This window comes from Ursus maritimus, unplaced genomic scaffold (genome assembly GCF_017311325.1).
Source record: "Ursus maritimus isolate PB19 unplaced genomic scaffold, ASM1731132v1 scaffold_7, whole genome shotgun sequence".
NCBI classification, from domain to species: domain Eukaryota; kingdom Metazoa; phylum Chordata; class Mammalia; order Carnivora; family Ursidae; genus Ursus; species Ursus maritimus.
In genome coordinates this window covers 23,671,001-23,683,425 of record NW_024426885.1, presented here as the reverse complement: position 1 = coordinate 23,683,425, position 12,425 = coordinate 23,671,001, and the positions used below count along the sequence as shown (strand labels likewise).

Below are 12,425 nucleotides of genomic sequence, written 5' to 3'. Positions count from 1 at the left end.
GTACTGTATTTACAGAAAAAAAATCACAAGTGGACCCACAAAGTTCAAATTCATGTTGTTCAAGGGTCAACTATATATCAGAATTTACTAATGCCTTTTACTCTCCCCTCTGTAACTCATAACTTTGTATGGCTCCTTGCCTTACAAATGTCCCTGGGACGCTGGGAGGGATGTAACACAGCTGAAGAGATCCTGAAGGAAAGCCAGGCCTAGATCCCTGGCACATGCCTCCTCATGCCCAGCTTCTGACCCTGCTTGCCAGCTCTCCCTGGGAGCTTGTTCGCTATCGGGAAAACAATTACGAAGTCAGCCAAGGATGTCTTCGGTGGCCTGCATGGAGCCTGTCTCTCCAGGGCCCTTTCCCACAGCCAGTCATTTCGCCTGCCTCTGGGTGTCTGTGACCCTGGGCTCTCTCCCCTCCACTCCCACTGCTCTCCGCCTCTTCCCCTTCACTCTGAGGTGTGGTCTCAGGAGAGCTGCGCGGCGGCAAGGATTCATCTCCAATTCTTGTTGAGGACGTCTCAGAAGGCAGATGGAATTCCAGTCTGGAGAGTTTGACGATTGCTTTTAGGCAACAGGTACACCAGGGTTCTAATTATTCTCACCACTGTGCTTTCAAGGTAGGCGTCAAGACCTCCCATCGTCACAGTGCCTCACAGCGCGCGGAGCATTCTCTGTGCGTCGACTGCGCGGCAGCTCTACGATGCGGAAAAGGCGATGCCTCTTCGCCTCAGTGTACGGATGAGGAAGAGGAAGAGATGTCAGGCCCACACCACACTCACTGTGGCTCCAGTTCTCTTCTGTCCAACCAGACCTCGTGCTGAGCCCCTTCACGGGCCGGCGGCACGCGACCCCCGGCTCCTCCCAGGCCTCCTGTGAGCAAGCTCCACGGAGGCACGTGCCTCCCTGCGGCGCATTGGGCACTGTCGGCTTCCTCCTTGCCGAGCCGTTAATCCCCTGAATGGGCATCTGGGCTGGTGAGAGAAGCATCTCTTACTCCAGAGGACTCCAGAATCCACTCCCTCTCTTTATGCCTTTTTTTTTTTTTTTTTTTTTTGTACTGGTGTTTAAGGAGCAGAGAAAGGTAACCCTGAGAAGAAATGTGAGTTTTTAAAAGTTGTTAAAAACTGCCAAAAAAGGCAGTGGAACCTCCCAGATTTAGCAGCTAAGCCATTGGTGAGAGAATCTCTGTGTTCCTCTGGGAGCCTCTCCTTCCTCTCTCCCATTGCACCACTTCAGCGGGGAACAGCTACATCCTCCAGCCCAATAGATACCACTTCAGGGAGCCTCCCGGTCTCACTTCAACCAGTGAGGCATGTTCTTCAAGTCTTCCTTCTCTGACACCTGGACCCAAATTCTTCCCATCAGAGATTCCCCATGGGGCCACTTAGGGACTGCCTGTGTTCTAAGACCCAGCTATCCTGGATGCATCTTTTCTGTCCCTTCCTCTGGGAATGAACTCTCTGGTTCCTGTGGTCAGCAGCATTTCATCCAGAGGTCCTTTCAATTGACAGAAGATATTTCCAAAAACAGACGTCACTGTGAGCCTTGGATTCTCATCACCACAAAACCTCCAAAATCAGTCTGGTGGAACTTTGGAAGAGGGGCTTAGGAAGTTGACAGAACCAGCTCCTACAGAGAGTACAAGGTGATGAGATAGACCCTAAGAAGCCATGACAGGGACAGCAGATTCCAGCTCAAGGGTGACTCTGCTCTTGCCTCCGTCTCTCGCTCTCTACCACTGTGGTAGACATTACTGATTGGTCACCATGCTCTGCTCTTTTGAAATCAAATCTGGCTTTGGAATCCCTCTTAGCAGGCAGCCATCACTGAACGATTTGAGTTGACATTCTCTGCCCCATCACTCTTTTCTTTCTTCTTCTGTGTCTTCCGAAAACTGTATCTGGAGAGTTGAATTCCAGATTCCAGAGAGATCTCCACAGAGCTGCTCACTGTGCCTTTCCCTGCTCCTCTCGTACCTACTGCCTGAGCTGTGAGCCCTGGGTTTATTTTTGGAAGCCTGAGTGTCAAAACAAGTTGGCTAGCTGTGTGCGCCCTGGTGCTGATGGGAGCTTGACAAGCTGTAGCCTGGCTTTAATTTCTCATTTTGAAGCATTAAATGTCAGGAGCTCAATTAACATTTTCATTATTGCATTTTTATTGTGCTCTTATTTAGGCTACAGATGTGTGGGAGCTAACATTCCCTTCCTGCTATTTTTAAAGAAAAAAATATCAGCCAAAATGATAAATTCTTACGTCTTTAGGGTACTTTCCTGGTTCTTGATACCTCCCCAAATGCACATCAACATTGGAACATGATTTAATCATTTGTTGACTCATTCATCCATTCCACAATTATTTATTGAGCAATAAACTACTACATTTGGGGCACTGTTCTGGGCTCTGAGGTGGGGGGTGCCCATTGGGGAACCTTGGGCAATGTAGGTAGACCAGAAAATCTTGATCACTGCCTTTTTTAATGAGCATAACCACAAAGTGATGATGTGCAAGGGGAGGAAAAAGAATGGGGAAGAAAGAATAAAGGGGTGATAGGATGGAGGCAGTTAAGAGTGGCACAAACCAGATGCCTTCTTCTCCTGCCATGCTTGATGGCCATGATCTGCTGAGTATGGTCATTTTATTCTGGGCATGCTGTAAACTCGGTTACATAGTCGATAATATTGGGTCATTCAACTGCCTGGTACTCAAGAGACAACTGGACATGTTTAAGTTGGATACACACTCAAATGTATACATACAGACACACACAGACAAACACACACACACACACACACACACACACACACACTCTGGTTTTCCTTAGGCTACAATTATACATGAGGAGGAAGGTGCCCTTAGACCTAGCTTCTCCATGCATGTCTACTGTTCCACTCTTGGCTACCTTCAGGGAGCACCTATCACAATCAATTTTAAGAGACTATTGATAACAGCATGAATAGTTCAAGAGATCCAAGTTCATTAGTAGTGAGTCTTTGAGTCTTATCATTTAAAGATGCATTCCTATTGTATTATTTACTTTGGTTCCCATATTGTTTTTTTTTCTTCTTGCTGGGTTTTTGATATGACACCAAGAAAACACTACACCCATCAACTTTATTTTTATTTATTTGTAAAGGAATTTTTAAAAATTAATTAATCATTGTTTTTAATAATCTCTACACCCAACAGGGGGCTCAAACTCCTGACCCAAAGATTAAGAGTCGTATGCTCTTCCTACTGAGCCAGCCAGGTGTGCTCCACATCAGCTTTAAGCATAACTTGGAAAACCTTTACTTTCTGCTGCCTTCCCCACCCCAGTCCCAAATCTGAAAGCAATTACAAATGATCTGCTTATGTTTCAGGCAACATTGGCCCGGAGCTCTCATACACTGATATTGGTGTGTTCATCTCTTCTGATGGGGGCAACACATGGAGACAGGTAACTGGGAGAATTGGGGACAGGGAAGAGGCATTTAGGGCAAGTCCTGCCAACATCTCTTTTTCCTATAGATTCTCAGGCTCAGTATAATTATGATTGCAAAAAAACATGGAAGCAGCTGTTCAGTTTGGTCCATTTTTGCTGACAGATGGGCAGTGGAGTAAAATGGAAGCATTGGGTAAGGAATAGGAAGAATGGGAACTTTCCCATTTTTTCCATTCTTTCATTCAGCAGTTAAGTATGGAACAGCCACCAGATGCTAAGTACTGTGCTGGTTTCTGGGGATCTAACTGATGAAATGGTTCCTGTCATTAATGTGTCATGGGATCTGGGCAGATCCTTTACTTTGCTGGATCTGTTTCTTTATCTGCAAGATGAACGGCTTAGAATACTAAAAACGCAAAGCTTGTGGAAGTCTCTGGTGGGTTAAATATTATGTAGGCCCAGGCTTAAGTAAGTATGAAGCAGCTTAATAGATACCTGAGTACATTAAAAATTAATTTGATTTTACAAACATTTGTAGCACACTGTCCAATAGAACTTTCTGCAAGGATGTAAATGTTCTGTGTCTGTGCCATCCCACGTGGCTATTGAACACTTGAAATGTGGCTAGTGTGACAGAGGAACTGAATTTTTTATCTTATTTTAATCAATTTAAATTTAAATAGTCTCATGTGGCCACTGTCTTGAACAACACAGATTCATACAATGTCAGCTAGGTGTCAAGTACAAATCTGAGGAGGCAGTTGAATATTCTGGAGTCCCGTTCCTCAAGGAGTTCAAAATTAAGTAGAAGAAACAGCTTCATGAATGACTATAGTTTAGAGTGATTTTTTTTTTAAGAGAGAGAGTGCCCATGAGCAGTGGGGAGGGGCAGAGGGAGAGGGAGAGAATCTTAAGAACTGTAAAAGAATCCTACTCAGGGCTTGATCTCACGACCCTGAGATCATGACCTGAGATGGAATCAAGAGTCAGATGCTTACCTGACTGAGCCATCCAGGTGCCCCTGATTGTATTATTTTAGTGGCATTTTTAGCCTGCAGAGAAAAGGGAGGAATTCATTCTACTTGGGGAAACTGGGAAAGATTTCACAACAAGAGTTGACATTTTACTAAGTCTTAAAGGTGAGAAGGTTTTCACCTGAGGAAGATGAAGGAGGAACACTGAACGTCTTGATGCAGAAGCAGCCGCCATCAGCTATCTAGTAGGACAAGTTCCAACTTTGGATCCCTTAGTGAAGCTGTCATCACCATAACCAGCATCATCATCACCACCCCATTGCCACCACTGTCACCACTACCACTATCAAAAGAAAAATTTGCCAAGGACCCACCAGACGCAACCAGCTATTTTAAGTACTGTAAGGCATACAACAAAGAATAAGTTAAAATTCCTACCCACGAGGTCATAATTAGGTAGATGGGGAGCAGACACATAATAAAGAACTTATCTTCAGAATATGAGATAATCTCTTTTAAGTGTCAAATGAGGATGGAAACTGGAACATCAACTCTTCTGGTACAGAAACTCCCAACAACAAACCATTGTCCCTTCAACTCAAGAAATAACTCACTGGCTGGGTGGCCACTGCAACATTCCTTCCTTGTGTTGTCACTACTTTGGTTTCTTTTTTCTTTTTCCAAATAACTAAGGATTCCAGTTTCCACTCCAGTGTTGGACAGGACAACTGTTAGCAATGGCCAGAGTGATAGGAAAGTGAAAATATAATGGTGTCTCTCTCTTCCCCATGCTGAGAATCTTGTACTCCTCATCCTCAGGCTTCAATCCAGCATCTCCATTATGTGATTTATCACAGAGCCCACCTTTGAGCTCTGAAGAGAAAACACTGGCATCGTATGCCCAGAGTCCATAGACCCTGAGGTCCTTTTTGCATTAAGACTACCATTAGTACAGACATTTTATTTCCTTAAAAGGCAAATGTAAGAAAGGAAACCAATTGAGAGGTTAGACCTGAGAATCCTTTTACTTTTTCTCTATGGTGTTCCCTGGGGGCATATGTACAGGAGACCCCATTCATCCTATTCCTTCCCTTTTAAATATGTAAATAAATAAAAAAAATTATGCCTCTTTACCTTTTCTACTATGGTTCACTTAATCTACCAGCCCAACCTCTCCATCTAGGCTGTTAAGAACCACCAGTAATGGTTAAGAACTAGAGGAAATGTCCAATTCTACTTTCCTCTAGAAGATCTAAAGTAGGAGGTTGGTTTTCTGCTGGAGAGATGATTTTTTCCTATTTCAGGTTGGAGATATGATAGTTACATATAATGGAAGCATTGATACATGTGGGATTACATCCAAAGTTCTCATAGCTCAGAGCCTGGCATCATAGTAGGTGGTTAGGAAATGCCTATGGATAGATGGATGGATCAATGAATGTGTGAATGAATGAGTGGATGGATGAATAAGTAATGGACAAAGGGATGAATCAAAGAATAAATAACTCTTAGGTCCTTGGAAGCACTGTGTTCCAATGTACATTCAGAGTGAAGGTCTGCAAGGGTCAAACTTAGGCCCTCATCCAGCTTGAATTGAAACCTAGGAGGTGGCTCAGTCTAAGAACGCAGTCATCATGTATACCATGATGCCTAGAGAAATTGGCATTACATTCTGAGACAGTTTATGAACAACGCTGTAAGACACAGATCAGACCATTTGTAAATTAGCAAAAATCTGCATAGATGAGAAAGAATGGAGCTGAGTGGTAAGTTACTCAGATGCAAAGACAGGGAAGAATTTTTGAAGTCATATTTTCTTTTGGGTTACCTAGCTGAGCATTTTCTTGTCTCAACTCTTGTAGCACACTGGTTCACAGTACTAGTGGAGAGAGCCCTGGAAATGCCATTTGAGTGGCCTTGGGAGAATTATTTGTTCTCTCCAGAGCCCATGTCCTCATCTATTAAGTGGGGATGGTAGTATTTGCCAAACTACCTGATAGGAATGCTGGAAGGCTCAGAACCTAGATGAAACAATATTTGTGAAAGACTTTGTAAACTGTCAAGCACTATGCAAATGTAAGGTGTTGCTATGATTGTTGTTGTTGTTGTTGTTCCAGATCTTTGATGAAGAGTACAATGTCTGGTTCCTAGACTGGGGTGGCGCCCTCGTGGCCATGAAACACACACCTCTGCCAGTCAGACATTTGTGGTAAGGACAGATCCCTACCCTATTAATGAGCAATTTTTTTAGTGGAAAGTGTTGGGACAAGTTTTTCTGCATGACATTGTACCCATTTACCCATTTCCTCTTCCATTTATTCATCCATCCATTTAATATACATCCCATCATCCAACTCTTAGGTAGCAGTGGTAGGCCAGATAATTTAGATGGGGAAGTATGATGATTAGAGCAGGATGGTAGGAATGGGGGATCAGATAAGCAGAACAGACCAGGAATGACCTGTGAGTTCAAACAGCCAAGATTAAGAATCCAAAACACAGGAAATGGAAATTGCTGCAAGAATGTTGGGTTCATGTAGCAGACATGAAATTCAGTTCTAGATAAGCTGAGTTTGATATGTCTGTGAATATCTAAACAGAGATGATGAGTTTTCAGACATATTCATCTGAAGGTCAGGACAGAGGTCTGGGCTGACACTCTAGATTTGGAGTCATTAGCCATTAGATGGTAGGTAAAGCCATGGCAGTGGGCTCAATGCCTCAGAAGAGTGGGCCAGAGGAACCAGGGACTCCTATGGAACATTGTTGAATACCAACACACAGAGCAGAAAATAAATTTGGAACAGACCAAGAAGAAGTAGACAAAATGATAAAACACAGGAGAAATATTTTCATGGATGCTGAAGAAAGGGGTGATCAATAGCACCAAATTCTATAATCAGACCAAATTAGTTATGGAATGAAAAAACAATCTAGGATTAAGGAATATAGAGGAGTAAAGGAGGTCATTGGTGATCTGTGTTAGAGTAGTTTCAAAAGAGAAGTGGGATTGAAAAGTAAATTAGAATAGATTTATGAATGATGAATGAATGAATGAATGAATGAATGATAAGCAATGGAGTGAAGTGAAGACAGTGTAGATAACTCTGAATAAAGTCGATTATGGAATGAGGTTGAATGTGTATATGCAAGACCCTCCGGTGAGCACAAAGATCTGTGAGAATATATTTTGATGATGATGATGATGATGATGATGATGTTGGAGATGATGATTCTGTTGTTTGTTTTGGCTTTTGGCAGGGGATAAATAAGTATCATGTGTGTTTATATGCTGAAGGGGAAGAATTTCAGGCTTCAGATGCAGCAAAGTGAATATTTGAGAGTGAATATTTGGCAGTAGAAGGTATGCTATCTAGAGTGCAGTTGTTGGGATGAGCCATGAGCTGGAGGCTGGACTCTGGCTTAATTTCCAGATCCGTGATTTCGGGAGACTAACTCTTTTAATGTCAGAGTTTTACTGGGAAGCATCAGATTGTAATCACGAAAAGCCATAGGACTTCCAGGTGCCAAATTCAAGTTTCAGTTACCTTGGCAAGGACTTATAAAGGTTTCTCTCAGTTTTTTAGTTAAACTGTATCACCTTGCCATTTTTGTTGGTCAGAAATGGTCAAATATCATCAGTTTCTTAGAGCTTGAGCTAACATAAAGTCCAGTGGTTTTATCTACTGCTCTGTCTTCATACAGAGAAATTATGAGATTAAATTTTGAAAAGATGCGTGGAGCCATTCGTAAGGAAAAGTACTCTACGAACTCAAGCATGAGCATGTACAAGTTCCCATTGTAATTCTTTATCATCCTTTTATTACTGGTTATATACGTTTTGGGTGGAACCAGAAGAGTAGAATTACTCAGTGCTAATGATAGTCAGGAGGTTTTGAGGAATTATATTCCAGGCATCGTTCTAAATCCTTTACATGAATTATCTAAGTTAGTTCTTTGAACAACCCTATGTATGTGGGTACTCTTTTTATCACATGTTTATAATGGCATTGAAATGCAGACATATTAAATTCTTTGCTCAAGGCTACACAGCTAGTACCTGGCAGCACGAAGTTGGGTCTCTGTTATGGATGCTCTTCTGTTTTAACTGAATTTTCCAGATACTTTAATGAGTACACAGAGGCTTATCACATGGCCCCAGCTCTCTAGGCGATCATAGTCAAGATTAGGAGTTTAGACAGTCCACATATCACCGGAAATCCAAGCAATGCCTCCTAAAGCATGCTGGCTGTGTGTATTGCTGGGATCTTAGCACAGGATAGAGTTCTGCCTAGTGTGTAAGGGGGTCTTCATGTAGCTGCTGACATGAGAGTTAATTCTTAAAAAAGGATGCCATGAGTCAGAAGACTAATGAAAGGCAAGCCAAGGGAAGAGAAACTGTGACCAAAGCCTGAGATTCAGGAAAAGTAGGGAATGTTCAGAAAATATATTTGATTGGAATAAAAAATGGGAGTAAGTTAGGGTGGGTAGGATGCAGAAGAACTTAAATGCCAGGTTGAGCCTCTAGGTAATTCCTTCTACTGCAAAGATCTGCCTCCTTGTGGAAGAAGAGCTTCTCTATTGAAGACTGAATAATGCTTACACTCTCAGAAAGGATTACTTGACTATTAAAACAAGTTCAGTTCTTTATTTGTTTTTTAACCAAGAAAGGCAACATTTTTTAGTCCCTATCATGGTGTTCTAAGAACTTCCAATGATGTCTCAATAAGAAAATGGGTAAATGTCCTGCAGACAGGTATAGCTGAGCAGATTTCTTCCACTTAGGTCTTGAGCGAAGGGGGTGGCAACTCCATCTCACACTTGATCATCACCCTCTTGCTCTTTCTCCTTCATTATTGTAGGAACCTAATACTTAGTGGTTGATTTCTAGAGCCTTTTGCACAAAAGTTTCCTTATTCTAAGGAAAAGAGGAATTTGGTGATGTTATTTCCTTTTGGGGATAGGAGAAGCGAGTACATCTGGTGTGGAACGAGGGACTAGAGAGTTTTGGTTTTGGTTCATCTTCCATCCTTATACCTGACCATTCAGACTGTTTTGTAATAGTTTCTCACCCAAGACCCAATCACTTCCAAAAGGAGCATTTGTCTGGGAATTTCTGGAGGGAAACCATCCAAGCTGGTAAAATAGTTTAATATTCTCTCAGGGATATGTAAGTAGGATAAAATCGTGCCTCTCAAAGTCATCAGTACAAAGTTTGAATTTTCCTTTGCTCCATGAAATATCTCTTTTGTTGGTAGAAAATGTTTGCAAATCTCAGAAAAAAATAGGTGCATTCCCATTCGGCTTCGTCTTACAATATTATATTATCACCCTCCTTGTGTTTGCCTACTCCAACTTACAAAGTATTAACATGATTTTCACACTAAGCTTTTGAGATAGAATTTTCTCCATTTACAGGATGTTGACACTGCCATTTGTCATAAATGCTACAAATGTTTCCTTGAACACCACCCATGATTTCTGCTTACTTGCCTACCTGTGAACGCCATTCTCTGAAATAATTTCTGCAATGGTTAAATGCCAGCTCTTGAGGACATGTGTTAGAACACAACGAGAAATGACCCATTCCAGAATTCTCCTTCACACTTCTCTTTCAAAGACTAAGTGAGTGTTTTGGAAGGACTTGGCCATCCCATTATCACCAGTGTTTCCTTATGAGATTCTTGTCTGATTTTTGTCTCGTGCATATGAATTGCAAGCTTGTGAAACTCAAGCAGTTTCTTTATCACCAGTAGCTTCTAATTAAGTCACAACCTTCAAGGTAAACAAATAGCTCATTTTAAGTGAAAGAAGAGTTATCAGTTCATTGCTTTTTCTGTGTAGGCCTCAAAATGACATTATTTTATACACAGATGTACATATATTTGCATAGAAAAAAACCCCCACACCGGCCTACCCACTCTTACAGAGGGTATAGTGGTTCTCAAATTTAAATAATAGCTACATTGTCTTTCAGAGAAAAGAGGAGTCATAATTGAAAAGCTGGGGAAACGTCAGCTAGACTAATAAGGCATGCTGTTTCCCATAAATTGAAATGATAGGTAGCTAGATATGCATGAAGACAAAACAGCATACAAATGAACCCATCTATTTGTGACCGTGTACATTTGGATGCATAGAGATTAGAACCTAAGTGCTGTTTCAGGTAAGCCCTCCACCCAGTATAATCTTTAGACCATGGATGCATTAGGGTGAAATGAATAATGGAGCCCTATGGAATGCAGTGCTCTAATGAAAACTCACAATAGACAGAGCTACTAATTGGCAGGTAGACGGGGGTCCTACTGTGCTTAGCCCTGACAAGCTGCAGCATCTCCTTTCAATAGGGTGTTCTTGGAAACAGGAAATGAAACATCACCTGGCCTTTTGTGTTCCTTTGTTTTTCTATAAATGATCGTGAGCACTGGAGTCTCATCCAGAGGCACATTTCCATGCAAACAATAGTCCTAACCAATATATGCCTCTGAAAAGTGCTATCGTGAAGAACTTATGGGTCGCTAAACTGCCACCACCTCATGTGTTTGTGATCAAATAAGATGGAGCAATGCACCTGACCAAAGGGAGGTCACTGATTCTCAGTGACCATTATAGCTCTGTTTCTGTGCTAGAGACTTCTGGGGAGGACTGGGTTCTTCTTGGAAGAGTCTGTTCCTGCTGGTGGATCTCATCTCAATATCATAAAATCATAGATGCTGGAATAAGGAAGGGTCTTAGAGAATATGTAGTTTGGTTTCACACCTAGTGTAGCAGATACCTCTAGGACACCCCAGAGGATCACCCTACTTCCCCACAATGCCACAGCACTGAACAACTCTTATATACCCAAGACAGAGAGTTCCCATCTTGTATAATGGTTTTAGCTGTTAAAAGATTCTTTCTATGCTGAGTGATAGTGAATCTACTTGTAATTAATGTCCATCAGTATCTGTTCTGCTGCCCAGAGCTATGCTGAATAAGTCTGATCCAGGATTGCACATGATTTTTAGAATCACAGAGCTGGAAAGGACCTCAAGAGATCTCTTTGTCTAACCTTTCTAAGTTCTGGAAAATGTTCAGATATGCAACTCAAGACAGATTTTATGGCATTTATGCATTCATTCCTCACACATTCATTGAGCATATACTATCTATCCAGCATTAGTTTAAGGGCTGGGTTGTAAAAGTGAACAAGAAAAAAATACTTGGTAGTTTAAATTCTTGTTAAAAAATATTTGACTGCTTTCTTTAGAACAGTTATGAGAATGGAAATATTTTCTCCTTTATTTTATCTGTATTTATTTATTTTTTTAAAGATTTTATTTATTTATTTGACAGAGAGAGACAGCCAGCAAGAAAGGGAACACAAGCAGGGGGAGTGGGAGAGGAAGAAGCAGGCTCCCAGCAGAGAAGCCTGATGCGGGGCTCGATCCCAGAATGCCGGGATCACGCCCCGAGCCAAAGGCAGACGCTTAACGACTGAGCCACCCAGGCGCCCTTATTTTATCTGTATTTTTAATTAATATTTTTATGTATCCAATGATTGATTTCTTTCACAGACATTTCCCCTTTTCAGTAGTCAAAAAATAGGTATGTTTTTATTTAACTACAACTTTCTTACTAAAAAAATTAAAAGGCAATGGTAATTAATTCAGCTCTATTCTTCTTTTCCCTAAGCTATCTTCAATTCATATAACCTGTTTCTAGAACAACCTGTTTTTTTATCTTTAATCACATTGATTGTCAGTTTCTCTACAATGATTTTAAGTAAACATAGTATTTAGGATTTAGTGGAAGGATAATTTCTTCTATTATGCATGTTATCTGTGAACACATACTAGACTCACAGTGGCTTGATTACCTCTCACAATAGTGTCATTTCTAGAAAATACTTATGATTGGCAGTGACCCCAGTTGTTTTCTGCTTGAGCTTATCATTAGTTACTCTTTTCCTTTCTCTGTCTGTGGGGCTTTTTTTTTTTTTTTCTAAATAAACATTCTGCTTTAAGTTGGTCCTACCTTTTAAGCGA

General features: G+C 41.4%; 1 protein-coding gene across 1 annotated transcript in view; it reads left to right on the top strand.

Annotated features, from left to right (window-relative positions):
• Window positions 1-12,425, top strand: part of SORCS3 (sortilin related VPS10 domain containing receptor 3) — a 567,608-nt gene that overhangs the window by 477,651 nt on the left and 77,532 nt on the right. Inside the window, exons 12-13 of the mRNA XM_008686652.2 lie at window positions 3,363-3,439; window positions 6,516-6,607. Coding sequence (XP_008684874.2) covers window positions 3,363-3,439; window positions 6,516-6,607 — 169 coding nt within the window. The remainder of the gene's footprint in view (window positions 1-3,362; window positions 3,440-6,515; window positions 6,608-12,425) is intronic.